This window comes from Rhea americana, unplaced genomic scaffold (genome assembly GCF_003343005.1).
Source record: "Rhea americana isolate MKP2758 unplaced genomic scaffold, rheAme1 scaffold_130, whole genome shotgun sequence".
Lineage (NCBI taxonomy): Eukaryota > Metazoa > Chordata > Aves > Rheiformes > Rheidae > Rhea > Rhea americana.
Window position 1 is genome coordinate 2,130,741 of NW_028185373.1, and position 23,676 is coordinate 2,154,416.

The 23,676-nt window shown below is 40.9% G+C and overlaps 1 protein-coding gene across 1 annotated transcript in view; it reads left to right on the forward strand.

Annotated features, from left to right (window-relative positions):
• The window catches only part of GRIK1 (glutamate ionotropic receptor kainate type subunit 1), a 159,831-nt gene that overhangs the window by 125,391 nt on the left and 10,764 nt on the right, over positions 1-23,676 (forward strand). Inside the window, exons 9-14 of the mRNA XM_085297841.1 lie at positions 2,310-2,423; positions 3,607-3,810; positions 4,430-4,653; positions 9,820-9,938; positions 14,084-14,301; positions 19,665-19,890. Coding sequence (XP_085153967.1) covers positions 2,310-2,423; positions 3,607-3,810; positions 4,430-4,653; positions 9,820-9,938; positions 14,084-14,301; positions 19,665-19,890 — 1,105 coding nt within the window. The remainder of the gene's footprint in view (positions 1-2,309; positions 2,424-3,606; positions 3,811-4,429; positions 4,654-9,819; positions 9,939-14,083; positions 14,302-19,664; positions 19,891-23,676) is intronic.

Genomic DNA, 23,676 nt, shown 5'->3' on the forward strand with positions numbered 1-23,676 from the left:
GGCCTCTCTGCCTCAGTTAACAACTGGGAAAAAACAGTCTTGTTTGGACCTGAAATGACTGAGTATCTGATGGCTGACAGAGACCTTCAGGAGATCTCTGCAGGTTTTGTCTCCAGCTCGCTTGGCATCTTTGCTAGCCCTCCCAGCAGGGAGGATCTGAGAGCTGATCCCTCTGGATGGAACTGAAACCTGCCGGCAGAGCAGCACAGAGGCGCGTGCTGCTCTGCAGATGGATGGTGTCGGCCTCCTGAGCCATCTCTTGCCACCCCTGAACCACACACTATGTGAACCCATCTGATGGTGTGTTCTCCTAGTGYGAGGAGTTATTAGGGTCTGCTTTAAAATGCCTGTAGTTTACACATGTTTTGCTTTCCAGATAGCATCAATATGAAAGATATTTTGAGGTGTGGTTCATTACAAAGGTCTTGATTAGATGTGAACAAGCAGTTTTACCTAGAAGGGTTTTATACTTCTTTCTCTGTTAATTTTACACCCCAAATTATAAGATGTTAATTAATTTGTTCAAGRTTAAAAGAAATTATTTCCAGGCAGTTTAAGCAAACCTTGTGATTTGCCTTACAAAATGTATGGTTTCTTAGTAACAAATGAGAGGCAGAAGTAGTCAGGCTTTATTCTTTTTATCTGATACTTAACTTGGCAAAACATTTTTTTCTAGCCTGTTTAAAACCCTAGACTTCAGATGCAGTGAGCTTGCTCTCCCCATGGAGCTGTGCTTTCACTTGATTGTGGGCACTTTGGGCTTCATACATCAGGTTTTCCTAACTTCAGGGAAGCATGATGAATACTCCCCAAACAGCCCTCACATGTGTCCTTTCAACAGAGGGTAGGTAAGAAAAGCTCCAGCTTGAAATTGCAATATTCCAATGTCACTTAAGTCCCAGTCCTTTGAGATACTCAATGCCCTCCGCTGGCAATGAAGTCGGCTCTCACTGAAGTCTCATTTCCAGGCTAATGAGAGATGATGGCATTTAATCTCACGTACAAAACCAGCCCTGCAAGACAGCAGCCCTCAGTGTGAGCCTGATCTTTCCTTGCTAGGGAGCACCTGCCTTTGCCTCCAGCAGGAGGAAAGGCYCTGGGAGTCTCACTCCTCGTGCTGTCACTTAGAGTGGTGTTACCCACCAGGACAAGCTGCGCTCTCCCCCTTCTTAGCAGGGAGCCCACTGTGGGCAGGCATCATGTCGCAAGCAGCCGTGCCCCWTTGAAAGGTCACTGTCCCTCTTCCTCCCTCCTTCCCTTGGCTGGCACTTCTCATTGCTCTTCAACTCGAGATGACCAACCTCCCAAATCACCAAGGCGAGGGGATCATCTGCGCACTTCTGAACTTCCACACAATAGCTCACCCAGCAAAAACTGGTGCCTGAACAGGTACTAATGCCCATTTCATTACTGTAGAGCCATGTAAGACCTTCTTTTGAGATGATATAAACACAAATTTTAAAAGACTTTGGAAGTAAAATCTCGATAGCATTTAGGACTGAATTTATGTAAAGTCAATATTTATCTGAATAAATTACGATTTCTGCCATCAGAAGGTGCAGATCCAAATCCGTGGAAATCATGAAGATCTTTCCCTTGAGACTTTGATTGGGCATTAAATATTGTAGTTCTTGACTATTGCTATCTTTGAATTAGAAAGGATTCAAAAACCCCATTTACTTTTGGCTGCTTGTATTTACTGAGCAAATACTGATCAGTGGGTGAGATAGTATCACCTTGCTAGTTCTGTTATGCTGTAGTCAAGAAACAATAGAATAATCTTTGCTAAACCTGCTGAAGGCACAGCAGAAGCAAAAGGCCAGTGCATCCATCAATCTGCTTCAATGTATTTATCCAATCTTTTAATCTGTTGTATTGGAAGAGAGAGGTCTTGCCATATGTTTCAGCTCTACCATTTATAAAAATAAAAATATTAATAAAAATATACATTTGACATTTTTAGCAAGAAACAAAGTCAATACGTTCCACTTCTGAAAAAAAAATTGGTTAATATACTACTATATTGACATGCCTTATACTCTTATAGCTAATTCGTTTCAACTTGCTTTTGAAWGAGTAGTATATTCCCTGTGTTTTATAAATGTTACAAACAACCATTCGATGTTGCCGCCTTATTCAGAACTACAGCTGTTTTCACTTCTCTAGCATCTCGTATTGCTGGTGTCCCTTTCTGTGGTGAGCGGAGCTAACGTACACCTTCTAGGCTATGAGCATTTAAAGCAAAGTTTCATTTCACTCAGCCTGCTTGCTGACACCGGGCAGCTATTCACCCGCTTTATTCTGTGTAGATTGGGGTTTGGAACTCGTACAGTGGCCTTAACATGACGGACAACAATAAGGACAGATCGAACAACATCACCGATTCTTTGGCTAACCGGACCCTTATTGTCACAACCATTTTGGTAAGTCTTACTGCATTGTGTTGACTTCATGAGCCATGCTGTAGATTGCAAATATTGTGCTGGTTCTTTGCAGCTTTCTTTGTTCCCCCCACGCCGCGCTCCATTGCTGGTTTTCGCTATATTAATGAATGTTTCGTTAAACTACTCTGCTTCCTAGCAAATTTTTGGATACGCGCTCAGAATTAATACACCTAGTCATCCATCCATAAGATGCAATCAAAATATCCAGCTGCCAAATAAAGACTTGCAGGAAACTCCAAAATACTGATTATTTCTGTATTTCAGAGAGGAACTCTACATACTCTTCTGCCTAGAAGAATTAACACTTACAAACACTGATTGGTAGTTAGTGTGTTTATATCCTTTCTTTTTACTGAAAGTGAAGGGATATTGAAGAAAGTRGCAAACAGTAGACAGACAGAGAGGGGTAAATTCTTAAGATGATGAATATAAAATACAGAACTGAGTATCCACCGGTTGCTTTGCCTCATACTTTCTCCCTGGCTAGTAATGTCATTTTTTTCAATTATTCTGCTAGCCGATTCCTCAGGAGGAGGGAAAGAACTCAAGGCTCCTTTTACCCTCATTTTCTATTGCTAGGGGTCTTCTGACACATTAAACTGCAGAAACCTCCTTGCCCAGAACTTTGTCTATCCAAAGTGGTATRAAAAGAAAAGCAGCAAAGTACTTTGCACACAAGATTAATCTMCCTGTGCTGTTCTTAATTCTCTCATGTGTATGCCTGATCAGCCCACAGCTGTATTACCCACTAGCAGATTTTTAACAGAGATCTATTTCTTGCAGAATATCAAATTTTAAGTTCACCTTATGATTCTTTTTTCTGTTATTTATTCTTCTCTTTCAATATCCTTTCTTGTCCCTTAGGGTGGGACAAYGTAGACTACAGATTCTTGGAGCTGATTTGGGAGCTGCTAAGCACTACTTTAATTAAAACTCATGGGAACTATGAATGGTCTGTTCCACTGAAAATTAGGCCTTTATGCTTATCACTAATTGATTCAATCAGTTCGTTAACACACCTAAAACAGCTTTTAACAGACACAGTAAATTACTAATATGCATCTAATTGCAACGTATTAATAAACTATTCACATTCAGAAACTGATATAATCTGAAGCAAGCCTCATTTCTATCGCTGTGTCTGCTCCGTTTGTTTCTACAGGAAGATCCCTACGTTATGTACAAGAAGTCTGACAAGCCTTTGTATGGAAATGACAGATTCGAGGGTTATTGCCTGGATTTACTGAAAGAGCTGTCAAATATTTTAGGCTTCATCTACGAGGTCAAACTAGTTTCTGATGGTAAATATGGAGCCCAGAATGACAAAGGAGAGTGGAATGGGATGGTCAAAGAACTCATAGACCATGTAAGATTGAATCATTTTCTCTTTATTCTRCTTTCACCTGTGGTGTTTTATATGAAGCCAGTCCAGCTGAAAAGCTTACATCAGTTTATGGTTTTTTTAGAGCCACCAGTCTCTTTTTAGTGGCACTCTCAGAGTAGGAGATCATGTTGGTACACCTGAAGCGACAGCTCCTGGGTGTTGYGAGGAAACTCCTACCACAGTGGGGAAGCGGGTGCTAAGGTAGCACCAGTCCTGCCCACCCTTAGGCTACAGAGTCTGACGATGAAGGCTGGCCCTCCAGCTCCTGCTGCCATGCAGCAACCGCTGATTCGTGAGCGTAGTCCCTCGCCCAGCGCTCTGCCACTCCTCGTGCACAGCCTGCCCCACGGTACAGTACGTGAGCCCCACGCCAGCCAAGCCCTTCACGCTCACAGTCACGAGTGCCCCTCTGCCCGAAATAAAGGACACAGAATTTCTCGTACCTACTAATACCTTAGCAATGGTAAATTTTGTCATACATTTCAGATTTATCATMAAGGTTGGTTTAGTTTTTAATACTCGGGGCAGGGGGAAAGGAAAGAATAGTAGTGTGTTTGCTGAACATGAAAAAGCATGAGTATTCTCCCATTTGTGTTTCCAGAAAGCTGATCTGGCTGTTGCTCCTCTCACTATTACCTACGTAAGAGAGAAAGTAATTGATTTTTCCAAACCGTTCATGACTCTGGGAATCAGTATCTTGTACCGGAAGCCCAATGGCACAAACCCTGGTGTTTTTTCTTTTTTAAACCCTCTTTCTCCTGATATTTGGATGTATGTTCTCCTAGCCTGCCTTGGAGTGAGTTGTGTCCTCTTTGTCATTGCAAGGTAAGTCAAAGATGTAGTTTTCCATGCATCCATATTAATTACCTTTCATCCTACAGGTGCTGCATGGGCTCTGTGAAGCAGATAGAGTATAATAATATCCTAAGGGTTTTATCCAGTCCTAAAGCATTACATTCAAGAAAGGCTCTTGGTATTTTCATGTGCACATCATTTTCATATATCGCACTGTGAAGGGATTTTACTGTCCTTAAGGGCTGAAGGGAGAAAAATGTCTGATGAAATGTGTCAGCCTCTCTCTGTCAGTACACAATACTTCTCCAGCTGACTACACGTTGATATTGCTTGCGTGTAAGCACTTCTTTTTTCCACTAACAGTGCGTACAGCTAAAAGGTAAGTAAGCCAGCGTGAACATATTTTTGCTGAAGGATGGAAATTAGCTCAGTTCATTTCCCTTTGAAAATGCCAGATACCGTGCTCTCTCGGTGCTGTCCTGAGATGCTCACTCCCTGTCACTGGCAGGTTCCAGGCTAAGCCCCTCTTCAAAAAATAGCATGAAGCAAGCACGTATTCACTGCTTTCCAAATGATGCCAAAGCTCATAGGGTGCTCAAAGGCAGGCGGGCCACAAAGTTTCTGGACCAATGGACCAGTCACACCTCCAGGTGGCCTGCAGAGGACTCTACTCCCTTATCATTGAACTTTATCTTAAAACCTCTATGGAGCTGCTATGGTTTCACAGAGCAGCTACACGCCACATACCATGGCCTCAAGGGCCACGGACCACAGTGGGGGAGTCAGTTGCTCTAGGGCTTTGAAGAAGAGTAAATCAAGCAAGAAATAAAGTGAACTTAGAAACCTTAAAGAGGAAATTGGTTATTTGAGGCTTACTTTGCTACATACTCTTTAATAAACCTGGACGCTGCAAGCAAGGCATAGTTATTGTTACTTTCKTCAAGAAGTGCCTTCGGAATTTCACTTCCAACTCTATTTATTGAATCTCACCCTATCTTTCATTTTTCCCTTTTTTCATAATTTAAAGCAAAATTTTTTTAATGTTTCACAGAGATCCATGTTTTGTTTCATTTTATTGAGGAATTGATTGGAATTCTACACATTTWCATCATAGTAAAGATAACACAGAAGTGACACAGCTCTTACTGCYGACGATGACATTCAACTTTAAGGAGCTAGCAATTCCAACATATACAAACCCCTCATGCAAATGTCATAAAAGAGTAGTAATCTGAATCATTAACTCTGACAACATAATACACTCCGCCTGACTTCCACTGGTGTCTGAGCCAAGTCAAATGGAGTTCCTCCTCTGACTCATTTTTTCTTTTAATCAAGAGAGGCAGCCTTGCAAAACCTGTGTTCATACAGCGGTCCTGCTGAGAGGGATTGGCCTTGGATATACAGTGGTTCACTCAGTGATCCACTGAACAGCCCTTGATCCAGGTGGACAACCTGTGAATGCCTTGTTTGTTTGCTTGTTTCTGCACCGCTGCTGAAGGCAAGCTGCTGTGATGCACAGAAATCTATGGGATTTGCTTTTTCTATTAAATTGCTGAGGATGCGAAGAAGGAGGAGGGTATTAGAGGAGAAGAGGTTACAGGGCAACTTATTAGTGTTGGCCCTAGGTAAAAGAGAGAGTTCATCCGTCCCTGGCAGCTATGGGACAATTAGTCATGACTTCCCTCAAGCTCTTGCAGTAGCTCACTGTACCATAAATAATAACTCGTACTGTACTCAAATCATGATCTCATTCATGACTAATATTAAATCTGCTTGACTGTGATAGATTGACTTTTCTGCAGTTGTGTGCCAAGACTAAAAACATCCCATAGTCCTCTCCCCCTCAGAACAAGCAGCAGGGAAAGTGAAGCCCAAGTTACTCTCAGTCCTTCTCTTCTTCTTTTTTTTTAAAAAAAACAGCATCAAGTCTGGAAAAATAAATAAGCATGTGGGTCCTCTGTCTGCTTGCAGAGCTGCCTACACTCAGACGTGTGGCCAAGAACAAACAAAAGAGAAATGCACAGTGCTCACAAATCATCAGCTGTGCAACCTGTTTGCTTTCCTCTCGTGGCTGTTAAATGCTGCTGCAAATCACAGCATAGCCTTTTGGTAAATCCATTTCGCTGGCCTATGCCACTACGCTACGTTCTGTTTCCTAAATCTTTCTAAAAAACAGTAGTTCTGTGAGCAGCGTAACTAATGAAGCCTGATTTCCCTGCAGATTTGTGTCTTGTGGTGGACTACGATCACCAATTGAAGTCTGTTTTTTATTTGTTTTTTTTTTCCCCTGCAGCTGAAGGATTTATAGGAGATCTTTCCCATGTGGACTATCTGATATGTAACATGCTGTGAGCTCATCCTGCAGCTTTTCTCTTAGTGGGGTCTACTGCTACAATTTTTCACAAAACTTTCAGGAGCATAATAACCCTGGAGGCCTATACCTATTTGTCAAATCTGGCTGAAATCAACTGAAGGGCTTAAATGTTATTAAAGGTATAGACCTCCCCACACTCCTAATAGATAGCACAAAACCCAGCAGGTAACAACTTAAATATATAAACGCCTGTATGTCATTCTCTTAAGCCACAAATTTTAGGAAAAGAGAAGAATGCACTAGTTCAGCTAATATACTTCATATAATTCATTCATATAATACTTAATATAATTCAGTTAATATACTTTCCCATATGTTTAAATTTTCCTGACATAATTTCTTCTTTTGAACTAATGCCTAAAACCAGGGCCTAATCAGATAGTAACAATTGAGGCTGAAGGAGTATGCAAAACTGTGTTCACATGTCATTTTACTTTACTTTAGACTTTATAAATTTTAATTTAGTCCATGAAGTTAAGACATTCTTAATGCTATATCTAGGCCTGTTCACATCTCCTGAGCTGTCCTGGTTTCTGTAGGATTTGCCAAATGTTTTGGCAAATATTGGCTAGGTTGTTTTTTAGAATCTTTTTGTAGTTGGAAGTGAAACTCAGGAAATGTCCACATTTTAACCCTGGCTAGTACATTAAATAGTTAACAGCACTTTGACATCAGTTCACAGAAGACAAATACTTAGGAATAATTTGCATGGACTGGGCTGTTTTCCTGTTRTTTCTTCAGATTTTTCAGCAACTGAATCATTCCTTATTTCTCTTTGAGCCTTGTGGAGCCCTGTCATTGTTACACTAATTTTTAAGCTCAAGCAGAGCAGTTTTTTACCTGCTTAGAGTTACAGACCGACTAAGCTCTTCTCCCAAGTACACTGGCAGTGAACGAACAAGTCGCTTGCTGCCAGAAATTTCCTTTTATYGCTACTGTTGTGTCAACTGCGCAGCTGGTATCGATGCTGCTAGAACTAGGTAGCAGAGGCAGCCATTAGTGGTATAGGGTGGACAACRTCACATAGTCTACTTAACAAGGTGCTTAGGTGACCTTGAGCATCTCCTCCACGCCTTAACCCTCAGCRCAGCTAATGCTGAAGTTTCTGGTAGAGCAAAATCCAGGGAAAAAATGGCCAGAAGACAGATGACTTGAGCAGTGAAACAGAGCTGAATCGTAACCCCAGCCCCTTCTCGGAGCTCTGCAAGGCAGTAAGGGCACAAGGAGAAAAACTGCTTTCTTTTTAAGGTGAAAAAGAAAAGTATGCCCTAAGACCTCAGTAAAATACACATCCAGTGCTTTAAAAATCTTCCAAGTCTGGCAGAGTTTTGCTGCCTGAATTTCATAGCCATTTTCTAGTAACTACCGTTTTGTTGTTTCAGTGATGGACACATTTGTRTCTACCCTACTGAACGTGGTTGTTGCCTAAAATGACGTGAGATCTCTGTCTTGGGCTTCCCAGTCGGATCACACACAGTTGTCACTTGGTGCATCCTATTACYGTCCCGTATTAACACTCTAACGCTCCGTGGGTGAATGCTCCGCGTAGGGCATCCTCACTTTTACGGCTGTTGGAAGTTCAGGCAGTGCAAATGTCTTAATCTTGTGTCTCTTGCTAGAGGTGATTTTCCCCAAGTGTGCACAAACCTAGTTAGCAACAATCTCATTACTCCACAGCAGTTGCTTTCACGATTCTAGCCCAGTTTGAAGGAGTTTCTGAAATATGTAACTCAGCGATTGTTTTTCTCTAACTGATGTATGCAGAACTGTTGTACCTTGAATCTGAAAACTGCTTCTTTTGTTGCAATTTTTTAACCACTATTGTACTAGTAATGATAATATTGTTCAACTAATGGCATCCTAAGCTACATACTGTTTCAATTAGTGGGTTCATTACTAGCAGAGTTCATTACTTCAGCTTAGCAAGGCACTTGGCTTGCAACCGTGCATAAATTCAATGCTTAATTATATTGTTGAAACAGTAATTAAAATGTATTGGCATGACACTGTCAATTAAAGCTATATTCATAAACTTCATGAGAAAGTATGTAGCATGCCATGCAGCAGTAGGAAGCAACAGCAGGCAAGGTACCTTGGGGAAGAACAGTCTTTAAAGTAACGCTGCCAAGTATTTTGCAGACCAGAAGCGGTATATTTTGGATTTGCAGCAAGGCACATAAGGAGTAGAGCAGAATTCTTCCATTAAAGGCAATTYTCTGCACACCAGTGTCGACCACGTGGCCCTACGGCTTTCAGGCCTTGCAACTGCACCAGAGCACCTTCAAACTATCAGCAACCTCCCTCTTTTTTTTTTTAACTACTGTTGTAGCCTCAGCAAGGGGGAATGCATTTGGAGTTGAGGGGCTTGACTACAGGCAGCTTGAAAATCACTSCCTTTCGAGCGGTTTTACTCTGTCATTACTTTCTAATTGCTTTACCAAGAAGCAGCTATGCGGGTTCCAGTTGTCTCCCCATCCTGGCACATGTGCCTTTGCTAGTGKTGCGGGCAGTGAAACTGGGGGGATTTGGGTCTTTCTAGTAATCTTACCATTGAGGATTATAATCGAARTGCAATAGGACTAAGCAAGTAGGCCGTGTGCTAGCATCAAGACTGTGAAAACCGCTCCCGACATTGCAGTCCTGCTCCACGGCTTGCGTAAGGCAGCTGCTAGACGTCCTGCGGACAGCCTTTCAGCTGAGGTTTTCTTTTTCGTATTTCCTTCATTAATCTCCTCATTTTGTGCATTGTTCAGCAGGTTTGCTGGCGCTGTGTGTACTCTAATTCGATGTTTACAGACTGTTTCTGTTAACTGCCACAGGTTTACACCATATGAATGGTATAATCCCCACCCGTGCAACCCAGACTCAGATGTGGTGGAAAACAATTTTACTTTACTAAATAGTTTCTGGTTTGGAGTTGGAGCTCTCATGCAGCAAGGTACACCGGTTACACTTCGTTATTGCACACGTCCCACAGTCTGCTCAAGGGCTTCTGTGCTGGTAAACTCCACCTCTGTAACTACAACATGTACTGTAAAACCTGATCTCAGAAATTAAAGAATATAGGAAAGGAAGAAAACTACATATCACTGAAACTGGGAGAAGGCAGAGGAAGGGAATCTGCTAAAACCCAGAATAAGGTTACAGCAAGAAGAAAGAGGGGAAACATGAGAGAAAGGAAAGTGCGCATGGGAGTTTCTGCAATTGAAATATAAAATAGTAGCATGAAGAATATAAAGTTATTTTTTGCTGAAGTTGATTTTATAAGAGGTTTGGCAAGAGGAAAATGTCTTCCCAATTGGGCTTCATGCCAGTAGAAATAATAACAGCCTTTGCTACCCTTGGAAAATTGTTTTAACAGCCAAAAAAAAGGACACTATTTCTTCAGAAATATTGTGAGTTTGTTGGCATTTGTCAAGCACTTTGTTTAAAAGCAAAACCAAACCCTTTTCTTTTCATGGCTTTTCTGCAGGTTTGAGTCCCATCCCCTTATAAATGCATCCAACCTTAGAAGCATTAACTAAACACAGTCACAAGCCCCTGTTGCTGATGATTTTGGAAACTGCTGACATTATACTCACTTCAGAAGGAAGGGCAGTGAAGCTCACTCAGTATGGAAAGTCAAGAAGATATGTGTAGTAAACACACGCGGTTATGGCATGTATGTTCTAAGGTTTCCCATTAAATCGCTATTTACCAAGAACAGGGTCCACTGAGAGGGGTGAAAATATTTTCTGACAAACATTTCAAGTTGAATTAAAGTTTAACAGAAACCCACCCCACAACAGCAACAAAAAAGTCAATCTAGAGGAAAGTCCAGCAGTACCTTGGTATTAAATTCCCAATTATTTAAGAAAGTCATGTCTACATTCTTCCAGGCACAGTTTATTCTTCCACTCTTTAACAGACATGAGTAAAAGTAGCAGTAAAAGAAATATTAGGAGTTTTCCTAGATGTGGTAGAGAATAAAGTTCGTACTGTAACTAGTAAAACACACGCACTTGGTTTTTTTTGTTGCACTAAGGTATTCATAGGATATAGATCTCCCCGTATAAATGACTTTGAAGGAGGAGGTGGGGAGGAAGAAGTGTTCTGTTTTGGTTTGGGGCGTTTTCTTCTTCCAATATATCAGTAAAAAAAACAGGCTGAGGTTTTACAGTATTAGGCAGGTGTGTGTGTATAACTGTGACTGCCTTGTGTGTGAAAGTCCCTCAAGATTTTTTGTTTTAATCTACTGCCTTTTTTTGGAGTTTACCATCATCCACAGCAAACTGTGGGATGCAGTGTCTGCTCGTTACCACTACCTTGGGTACATGACAGTCAGCCCCAACCAGACTCTGCTTGTCTTTTCAAGTTGCTTAAAAAAAAAAAAAAGAAAAAGAAAAAGAAAGAAAGAAAGAAAAAACATTTGTAAGGCAACACAAATGTTTCCATGTACAAACTTGTGGTGCGTGTGATTGTAAGTGCATCATCATTAACATGTGGAGTTTGAACATAAGACGAATGGTTGCGAAACCCTGCATCTCCTGTTATATTCTTTCTTGTTGACAGCAGCTCCTTGTTATGCTTGATTGGAAGCCACTTGTTTATTAAATTTTAAAATGTGATGATCAGACTTTCTCTTTTCTACAGAGCGTGAGCAAAGTCTGGATCAGGATTGGCTGTCATGTCTGCCATAAAAAGGCACTAGAGAGACTTCAGCAAGTATTGTCTCTGACCCTGAATCTTGCTAGTAACATTTCCTTTTTTTTTTTTTTTATCTGAAATTCGCAGATGTGTTATGCATACTTTTAAAGCATCCAAATAGGGCACACATTTCATCAAATTCATGCAGAGAAACTATTATTTCCAGAAAGGCAAGGAATCTATCAGAGCCCTCAGTTCCTCCAACAGATGAAGTATCCAGTTCAGGAGAGGGCTTAGGGTGAAGTCATTAGAAAAGCAGCATGTATTAATGTTTTTTGCTCGAATCAGGGCCCTCAAAATGGTGAACATCATTGAAATAATCATCAGACTGACCAAAAGCAATGCTGGGCCTGCTTGGGTGAACAGGGAGCCGAGTGTGCTCAGCACCTCCCAAAAGCAAAACCATAGCTTATTGCCTACTTAATAGACTATGGTGTCTTGAGCTAAACTGAGCTGAAGGTGTTCTGCCTCTTTTTCACAACAACTTTTTGCTAAAGGAAATCCCAGGAGGTCTGGAACCTCACCTGCAAATTCAGTAAAAGGGGCTTCTCCATCTACTCTCATGTATGGCTGCAAGCTTGCGCTAGCAGATTTCATGGTGGCTTAAAATCTCTGCAGTGTAACTGGCTATTATGCATTAGGCGGCTGTATACATCAGAGTTAGGTATTGCATCAATGTTGGAGTGCAGAATTTATATGCCTATAGCTATCTAAGTTTYCAGAAAATAGCACTTTCAGGAGGGTCTTGAATTAGCAGTCTTAGAAACCAGCTTTCGCAGACCAATACCAGCTTAAAAATAAACAAACACACACTTTCCTGAAAACAACAATAAAAACACCAAAAAGGTGTTGTTGTTTTAAAAATAATCAAATCTGAAAAGCAAGAAAAGAACAACAGGCCATAAGCATAAATCCATCCAGAGCTCAAGCTCTTGAAATGGGTAGATTCAGACTCTAAAAATGTAGGTGAAAGTCTTTGCTTTTAGACTGCTAGCCTAATTTGAAATCAGTACAGCAGTATGACTGCACAGGGCTGCACAGGGAGAGCATCTGCTCTCGCAGTTWGGAAACTCTGTCAGTCTGCTCCAAGCCTTGGGCTATGATTAGCTCTGACCTTTAAGAGACATATCTATATATTTATAAAAAGCTAAGGTAAATCTATTTTCTTGATGCTTGGGAAGTTCTTACCCTTCTATTATTTGTGCCAGAAGCTGCATTCAGAGTTTCTGCAAAATCTTAAAAAATTCTCTATATTCTATTTAAACTTATTACATGTTTAAATTTCTTACAGAAATCATTAAATAGTTGAGGGGAGATAATGTGTCAACACATTTTTCTAGTAATAGAAATACATTTATTAAATTAAAAGTTTTACATGCTGAGATCTCCATTTACAAGCACTTAAGTACTTTATTAAGTCCATCTTTCATCAACAAAATAATTATGCAAGCGATTAACTCTGAAGTCAAAAGCTTTCAAGTGGATGTCTAAGTGTTTTGCAGAACTAGGTCCTTAAATCTCACATAATGAACTAAGTTCACAGTTCATTGGGGTGGCCCCTAGATARGACAGCATACAACTTGCATCAGGTTGAAAAGCAGAAATGCCTAAGTTGCTTAAATTCAGTTCTTCTGAGCTATTTACAAGCCATTTTGTAATGTGCTTTATACCTGAGCTTGGATCATGTTGTTTGTGGGGTTTTATGACAATGGCAGATCACCTTGATATTCGTCGGGCAGATCTGCTGAAAGCCTTTCAGCAAAAATTCAAATGTTGAATGTACTGTTCAAAACGTTACATAGCCCTATAGAGACCAAAAGGATATTTCCATTCACTCTCTGAATTTTAAAATGTAAATCATGTGTTTGTAATAAGACATGTTCTCGGTTTTGTCTTCAGGCTCACTCCGTCCTATTAAATTCACTGGAACCATATTGATTGCCCTGTTTCTGCTTCAGTATGTGGCTAAAACATGGAGGGCAGGTTTCTCGTTAGGCATTTCTTCTAGCTTGCTTGTAGATGGAATAGTATTCTGCTACAGATCTGTTGTTAAAAACTGGTTATAGTACCTGTAGAAAGGAATTAAGGAAACAGATAGTTGGCTAGCACAGCTTGCTAGGGATGTAAGAGGTTAGTGTCCAAAACAGCATTAGCTCAGAGATATCAAGGGGTTGAGACCCAAGGATAATTCCATTTGTCGTGTATCATGGCATACATCCCATTCATGGTGTGTTACCATTAWAAATGTTTGCTGTGCATCTGTGAGATTATTGTTTAAATCATTTTCTTATACTATGGCTTATAAAAGCATTCTGTGCCTAAAAATAGTCTGTGGTATCAGAACCAAGCATCTTTCAGCATCATTTTAATGAGATTGTTTTGATGCTATTGTAACAGGATCAGAGCTGATGCCCAAAGCTCTTTCCACRAGAATAGTTGGAGGAATATGGTGGTTTTTCACCTTAATCATAATCTCATCCTATACTGCCAACTTGGCCGCCTTCCTGACTGTAGAGAGGATGGAATCCCCCATTGACTCAGCAGATGATTTGGCAAAGCAAACCAAGATAGAGTATGGGGCTGTTAGAGATGGATCAACGATGACCTTCTTCAAGGTAAGAYGGTGCCAGCCAGCTTTGTGCTCTCGGATTTGTGTCCTTCCAGCAATCAGTCGTGAGACAGAATAACAACAGTTGAAAGGATTACTGTAGGAGGTAAATAAATCATTGCCCAGATCTGTAGAGGGTCCTTAGGGAATATTACTGCAAAAGATGGGAGATTTCCGCTAAGATGGATCAAAAAACAATCCAGTRTTGTGCTACTGAAGCCAATGGAAGCCATCTTCCCTCAATGTGGAAGACTTCAGAAGCAGCTGCAGKCTAGTCTTGGAGAGCGCATCACCTACACAAGGGGATTTAAGAGCTCCAAATCAGTGCAGACCTATGTTAATTCAGTCKCTAGTGTCAAGATCCCTTCAGAGTGAGGATTAGCCTGTTATTGCCTTTGTTGAAAGGGGAAAACTCAAGCTTCTGACAGGAGAATCTGAAGATAATCAGGGCATGGACCTGGGGACGTTCTTCTCCGGGTTGTTTCTTGGGGCAGGATCTGAATGTCTTACAAGCAATTGGGTAAGATCACTTCTGAAGGTTGTGTTTGCACTGGAAAAATACTGCAGGCAGTCAAAATACAAGATTGTTTGTCCTTTTATAAAAGTGTTATATGGTTAAAATTATAAAAATTGTTAGTATTAATGTACAGGCCACATAAATATATAGTGTTAATTACACACAGAATGGGTTACTCTTGTAAAATGTCAGTRCAAAAGCCAACAGGCTACAAATATAGGATATATGCGCAAAAATCCTGTGACAATTAGAATTAATTAGCAGCTTCACTGGTAGTGTCAGCAGGGAATTTAAGCACTGAATGGACTGGTATCACGCTTTCACTGTAGCATCTAAGAATGGTGTTTATAGACGGTCGGATAAGCAGACATTGAAGAGAATGAGGTGCCCTGGTGAAGCAGTATGTGGGGCAAAATAACCCTCCCGTGCTTGTGTACATGAGTGAGCAATTTCACCCCCCAGTGCTGACAGTTTGACACCTCGAACAGGTTCTTAACAAAACATGTGGAAGCCGCGGGAGCTGCTGCTCCCGCCTGAGCCCTCTGCCCTGCACTGGCCACCAGCCCTTGTGTTTTCACGTGACATAAAGTGCATCTACACGTAGGACAAAGATTTTGACCTAAAAGTATTGGGGTCGTCTTTCACAGCTACTAATGTTCATCAAGGACATTTCARTAATTTAATAAAGCTGAGAGTGGGCTATCCCTGATGGAGTTGTCAAGGGTGAACTTCCCATGTAATGGCTCTCCTGTGGCTGAATAGAAATGTTTCTGTGCTGAAAGCAAASTATAAAGTACAGGGTTTTTCGGAGCCTCATTAGAGTCAGTTTTTGAAATGATGAGATGACATTTTCATTACGATACACTAGGAGACCTGTCTTGAGATATTCCTAGAAGCTGTATGAAACAAGTACAGTATTTTAATAAGGAATACCTAATGGAGTAGGAAGCAGTCTGTGCTGCCTTCTGACGGACCCCACGAAATTCCCTTAGTCTAATATTTCTTCATTGGCCAAAGATTGTCACCATAATTACTATGCCAAAGGCCAATTCTGCAATAAAAAATAATCTTCAAAATCTGTTGTTTCCATGATCTGCCAGAGGAAATAATTTCATGATTTCAGCATGTGGAAGTCAGACAAATTTGAAAAGCTGTTTCCAGCTTTGCACTTATTTATTTGCACCATTAATGCTTAGAGGGTAAAATTTGTAAGCTTAAAAGAATGTGAGCCTAAGCCTCTTAAAATTATAACAATAATGATTCAGATAAAGCGATTAAATATTTATATGCTATACACACTAGCTTGCTTGTGCCTGAAATACGTGTGTACACAAACACAAGAGAAAGGATCCTACATTTTATAGAGGATGGAGATGGATTAGCTGGCAGAGTGAAGGTGACATAGTGAAAGATGCATGAAAAATACAATTTATCATACTTGTAAATCAGTGAGTCACACACAGTGTTATATAAAAAGTGTTATTATTTATRTTACAGAAGCCCTTCAAGGTCCTCGGGTTTGGTATTTCTTTATGCTGGTTATCATACCCCCCAAAACTTCAAAGAAATCACAGAGTAGATCTTTGAACAATAAATACAGTAGAAGACTGCAAAATAAAGACTGTATATTCTCTAAGGTCATAAATTTACCTTCTTTGTATCCAAAAAGTRCTATCTGTTCTTGTTAAGCAATCACATGCACACACATACACATGCACGTACACACACACACGCACACACACACAGATAACTGAGAACTGGAGGATGTAAAAGCAAATACTTGACCTTGGGAAATGGCAGGAGGAAGACTTGCTGTGTAACCCTAATTCAGTTCCCTTGTTGCATGTGCATTATGATACAGCTKAGGACAAAACAGCCTTTCTGTATTAGGTCTAGAGAAGAGGCTTGAAATGCCTGATACTTTCCAGGGAGGTGTGAAGCATTGGCTTTACATGGCCAGTTGACTTTGCACRGCCAGTTTCCATAGGGCTATCCCAAGCCATAAATGACTCCGGGAGCATCCCTCTGCCAAGGCTTTGCCCCTCACCATCATGCCCCTGGGATTAACAGACTGGAGGAGTTAAGCTGAGGAAAAGGTGCTTTTCATGCTGCCACTGCCAGCTGCTCTGGTGGGAGAGCAGGAGCACCGTCTTGCCTCTTGGGAGTGCTGATGTGATGGGGAATGAGAAGGAAATGGAGGAATCAGTGAGTCCWGGTGTAACAGCAGTGAAAATGTCCTGTAGGCATTTAGTGCAGGGTTGGTTGGATTGCACAGAAGAAAGGTCATTTATTAAAGTGCTTTCCATGTTGCAAGATTTGATTTATCTGAGAGCTGCTCCTAGTATTTAAAACAAGAAATGCCAAGAGAAACAACAGACTCTTTCAGACCAATACTTTTTTAAGACATAACCACTATATTCTGGGAGTTCATCACTATGGAGGAGAGAATGACAGAGTGCCTGTCATGCAGTACGTGAGATGCAGAGACCAGATAGCTCTAATTTTCAGGTCTATGAGACACACATGGCAAAAGGATTTATGAAGACATCAAGCGCAGAAAAACATCCTAGCAAGAAGCAAACTCTGAAGAGCTTCAGGCTAGATCTTTGTTCTTAAAATAACCAAAAAAAAAAAAAAATCACCTGGAAGATAATATTACAGAGGTTCTTACTAGATGGGATACCATTAGGAACCATGAAAAAAACAAGATACTTACAACACTTTTCACAAAACTTTATTTGCATTTATTCAAGTTCACATCGCTCTTTTTATTTAGTCTTATTTATAATGCATACATTAACTGCTGTATTTTTTCCACTAATTTTGAATGCCTTAATGCTACTAACTATATCGTGCATCATGTCCCCAGAAAATAACTATTGCTAAAGGGGTAATATTTTTTAGAAAGGTTTTGCAGTGACTATGCCTTCTAGCCTGGTAGCAATGAGAGTCAAAACAAAAGTAGCTGAAATTGTTTGTGAAAGAAAATGGAGTCCTGATTTCGAGGGAACCTCAGAGTCAGCCTCCTCCCTATATGCAAATCCGAGAGTTGCTGACCTGACAGATCTGGCTATAGCAGATGAAAACACCCTGAAAATAGGATACGGACGCCAAAGGACCCCTACAGTGAGGTGATRGGCTTCCAGGAAGACCAGCTAGCAGGAAGTCATGAAGCTTTTGCCATGTTGTGTGCAAATCTGGGCAAAATCTAGCTGAAGACAAGATCTTTCAYATCCACAGTTTCTGACACACACGTATTTTTCCAGACTGCTGGCCAGCAATGTTTCCAGCATTCCTATAAATCTTCCATTGATTTCTTGCCCCTCTGTAATAGATCTTGATCTCAGCTCTTGCCAGATCCTACCTTCTGATGTACAGACACATTTCCATTGAAATCAATGARAATCAATCAATCATATGAATCAATGAGAAATCAATAAGAATTCTGCATAACATCTATCCTGAAAAAATGGGAGTTGACAAGTCAAGAAGCTGAGACCTTTCTTTCAGACTCATCTGTATAAGGAATACAGCCTCTCAGTACATCCAATATCAGAGTCAATGTACTTCATGAACTTACCATCAATTTTGAAATAAAATTCCARCTGAGCAGTAAAAATGTCTTATACTAGTAAAAAAAGGCTTAACTAGCCTAAAATTTTAGTGTTACCCTGTGTTTTAACAAACTTAGGTGAAATTCAGGAGAAACTCATTTAGGTATYGAATCACATATCATAATATCACAGATATTGAATTCACAGGTAAAGCATATTAACATTTAAAGCTCAAAGAACCAGAAAATCAGTTTCTCAGAGGAATCCCACAGAGACCAGTGCTTAATAAGCACATATGCTCTCCACATAGTGAGCCTAAAATTGGTTGTGATGTCTATAAGCTAAAGACAGGCTTGTGAAGGAAGTGAGCTTGTACTGTTCCAGACCTGGGACAACGTAAGTGGATGGAGGACCGCGGACTCATATTCACAGCAGATGTWGTCAGTTTGTGTATGCCCGGCTCCTGCCCGAGCAGTTCAGTAACAGTTGGCTATACAGTCTTGATGAAATCACTTGTATTTAGCAATTTCTAATGATCCAGTTTTCTGTGGGTCTAACTTGATATTTAATTCGGAAGTAATACTGTGTGTTTAATGTTTAACAGCATACAAGGAAGAAAGACGTTTAACCATGTTCGTACTGTGGTGCATTTTAAACTGCTTGGTTGGGGTTTCTAACATCCCTCTTCCCTGTGCAGCGCAGGCCACCAGCACGCTCCTGCTGAAGTCAGTGCCAAAAATCCCCCCGAACTTCCCTGGGAGAAGGATTAGGTTCTTAAGTCTGATTGTAGTGGAAAGCTGAAAGCAGAAGTTAACTCAGAAGCCACTTTGACTTTCTTTCTCAAGCTTTATCCTTGAAGTACATGACTTCTAGGCAAATGATATCAATACAAAAGAGCCAGCACTTTATTAATCATGAGGCTTTTGGAATCGTGCATTTGCCTTGAAAGACAGAAATACTGCTTCTGAGTACAACAGTATCCAGCTGCAGTAATTTAGCTGGGTTATGTGTAGTCATTTACTGTAATCCATGTAACAGCATTAGCCCAAAAAACTTCAAAGCACTTCACAGTCATGCCAGTAATGAAGTTCCTGGCACCACAAAGAAYGCAGGAAAAGACAGTCCTCAGCACAAAGCACAGTAATAGGAGAGAAATGCTGTGGGAAGGAAAACCCTTCTACCAGTTCCCTTTCATTCAAGAGATGCTGTTGGCACTATTCACAACAAAAGGCTGAGGAATATTTTACTAGTGTAATTTGGGTGCTGGAGTGATTCTATATCCTCATTTTCCCTCCTTAGAAATCCAAAATATCAACATACGAGAAGATGTGGGCGTTCATGAGCAGCCGGCAGCAGACAGCACTGGTGAAGAACAACGACGAGGGAATCCAGCGTGTGCTCACGACGGACTACGCGCTGCTAATGGAGTCAACCAGTATAGAGTATGTGACTCAGAGAAACTGCAATCTCACCCAGATCGGGGGGCTCATCGATTCAAAAGGCTACGGTGTGGGAACCCCTATTGGTAAGAGGCTTTGAATCATTCCTTAGTCTTTCAGACCCCTTTCTCATCAAAACAGACCCTCGAAGCCTCATTTTAGGCAAAACATCTCTTCTTGCCTCCGCTCAGGAGGTCCCCCTTCATCTGCAAGCAATCTCTGTAAACAAGAGGGTGTGTTGTGGTGCAGACGACATCTGCAGAAAGAAGTCAAGTGATTTGCTTGCCTTCTGGAGCATCCCAGTCATAAAAAGCTGGGTGCTACTCAAGGTGCAAGGTCTTCTACTGAAACTCATCTGAGTTTGAGAAGTCAAGTAGTGTCTCCGGGAAAATGGAAGTGTGCAGAATGAATATTATGTCCAACATATGCATCTAGAAAAAAGTTGCATGAAAGGAGACTAATTTCTGTCATATTTAATAACCCCAGAACAATGCCTAAGTGCTGCACATGAAAAGTAATTGCAAAGTTCTGCACCTGTGTCAGGGATTTCAGTGTTTTGAGCTAAGTAGACTCTTAAGACTTCCATTCAGTGTGAACTCTTTCCCAATCACCTTTTTTAGCATGGTCAGTGTCCTTTTCAAAATTTTGCTAATCATAGACATCCCCCCTCCTTTTTTTTTCCATTGAAGATGGGTTCTCCTGAATAGGAGTACTGGGCAGCCAGAGCTTTTTTGTTTAATATACTTCTCCATACTGCTCACATGTGCACTTACTATGCCATGACCTTCTTTCAATTAATAGCTATGGAATTCTTCTGGCTCCAGGGAAATTAGCTAATGTTTACACAGATATAACAGATGAAGTATCTGGTCAATCATTTGCTTTGTAGACTAGATCTAAATAAGTGAGGAAGAACAGTGCTGCACTTTGAACTGTAGTTCTTTATGTTGCTGAGTACCTTAGACACACTGTCATATAGATAATATTTTAAGTATATTTTTTCACTGCCCATGTGAGAGCAGCCTTCTCTCTCTGAGGAAAATGATACAAAAGCTAAAATCTCCCCATATAAAACAAATGCATGGCAAGAGTTTCAATGCAGTTATAAAGCCGCCACACTTAAACCAAGAACAATGAAGAAATAATTGGAACAGATGGTAATCCTCAGAGAGAGTGCATCCATTGGAAATACAGCTGTGAGATATATTTATAAGATGTTTCTTGTATGATAAATATGCCTTTTTTTCTTAAGGAAAAACAGCTAAATTCAGGGAAATAGATATCTCCAAGCACTTTGGAATAAATCATTTCAGTGACATCAGGCATCTTAAATTTTTTCAAGGTTGGTTTCATGAGCAAGATATGCTACTGAGATCCTGCTGCTATACATGGACCCCAAAGGCCCTGTAGCCTGGTAGCAGAAAGACTTTTAAAGTGCAGAATCTTTATGGGGGAGGGAAGACTTGTCTGAGATCCTTAAAACCAAAGTTTCAGCAAGTCTTTAACTGGTCTGCATTTGTTTCTTTGGGAGAATGCACAACCCCCCTAGCTATGATTTGCAGCAGCAAAAAGTACGCATTGAACTCCAAAATTTCCAGTGAATGAGCTGAATACAGTCACCGCTTAGCTCCCAGAAAAAACGGAAGGAGATTTTTAAAAAGTTCTTCTATGAATACATGAAATTTAATACTTTATTTATCTGAGCAATTTCTGCAAGTTAAAAATTGCAGGCATAGGCTAACACTCTTCCTCTTTCATTGTGCTGAGGTAGGATGAAGGGGGTTTAGGTGTCTCAACAAACATTATATTTATTATTTATGTTTGTTATTGAGCCCATGGGTCACAGAATGGAGGATTTTGCATTAGATTATTGGCAAAGAACGTTACTATTGTAAAACCTGCAGTGATGCTTGATTGTGTGCTTACTGCAGTCTGAAAGTACTGCGGTAAAAGAGGCACCTCTAAGCAAAATCTATGCAAAATGCCACTCTGGGAGGAATCCAGTTGAAGAAAGCAGCATTATTATAGGTGTCAAGACAGGTATTAATTCTACTATCACTGCCAGTGCTGATGCGAGTAATCGTAACACTAACGCTACTATCATTTACTTGGGAGACTGCTAGGAAAGTGGATAGATGTATTTCTTGGCCTGAGAGGTAGGCTGTTAATAGCTCAGAGGTCATAAATGATATGTGGAATATTCAAAGAGGTGTTGAGATGGATTTGTGTGCAGTTTTAGTGCTTACCAATAAAACATCACCAATCCARTGCTCCAGGCACACTTGACAAACTTTAAAAGTACGCATGGAAATATAGATGTACCTGTTACCCTCAAGATGAATTGTGATAATCCTGCTGGCAACATAAACATCACAAGAAAGAATGAGCATCCCCACAAATCCTGCTCCGTGACTTAGCCTGCTTCATTTTACTTAACAGCTATGTCCTTTCAGACAAGGCAAAATAGATGGGTCCTACAGTCTAGCACGCTCCAACTATCAGGAGGACAAACTTCTACAGAGGAAACAATTCTGCTTTTTCCTTCTGTGAGACATTGCTGTTTTCAGTGGTAATAATTCACTTTTCTAGGTGAAGACAATTTTGAAAGTATTTCTGTTTTGTCTTCTACTGTGTCTGGTTTTGGTTCTTTAATAGCATGCGTAGAAATCATCTATTCTTACAGCAGGCATATTTTCCTTTCAGAGCTGGCTACCTAAAGCAGTGGCTGTGGATTGCTGGCTTCCCAGATGGACTTTTTATAATCTGACACATGTCTCTTGGCATCTGTGGTCACAGCATGTCCTAATGCTGGCAGTAGGATATACTGAAAAATAGCTGCGTGTTGGCGCAACAAATGGAGAGCGGGAATGTTTTCCACATTGATTCTCCTCAGACAATGCTGCAGGCTAAGGAAATAGAAAGCAGAGAGGGGCATTTGCATTCATAGTACAATTATTTCAAGTGTCCTGCACAGCCCCATAAGAAAGAAAAATGAAGCTGTGAGGCCAAATTTCCAAGCTATTCGGCTGCATAAAGACACAAAAGTGGTTCCTAGTGAGATTTCCCCAAGCGTCCACATCTCTGTGCACCAAGCTACCACCGAAATTCTGGCCCACATTCCGTCTTAAAGCTTGTTTACCTTGATCAGGCTGAGAATTGTATCGGTTTTAATTTGCAGCAAARTGTGGCTTTGTGGAATTACAGCTTAAGAAAGTGGTCTCATTAATGTGTTAAATTAGAGGTAGGTGGTTAGCTACGCAGCGAAAGGATTGGCCACAGCGGGAGCCTTGCAGCCTGCGTATTAAAAGCTTCCRACCACAGACAGTCCAGCACGGCAAGGTGTGGGAGCATGTACATGCCCCTAGTGCTACCCAGCCTTTCTTGTAACCCTCTCCTGACTGCTGTCCTAAAATCCTTGCCCCATAAAGAAAAGCCTCTCTCACAATGCTAGAAACAATTTCTGCTTGTCAGTTATAATAAATAGCAGGTTTTCTAACTTCGGCTTCCAGCACCCTGGCAAAAGCTGGTTCCTTTAGCCATGTGCTGCTCCAGAAGCGGGCTGAGGGGTAAAGCCTCTGCCCTGCTCCCCTTTAAGGCTTCAGCCTTGCGCTTCTGTGAAACCTGATGGCTGAACTGCATCATAGGCAGCAGAAATTTTGGAAGAGGGACCGCCAGAACAGAGTGCATGAGAGGCAAACTTCAACAGATTGAACTGCCCAGCCTTGACCCCACTGTTTGCCAGATACTGTACAGGCCCGGTAATGCTGTTCAGCCTGAAGATGCATCATTCAGCAAGCTATCGGTCTGAAAATAAATAAATAGGGAGAAATAGTAGCTATTTTTAGCTTGCAGTGCCAATGTTAGTGCAAGGC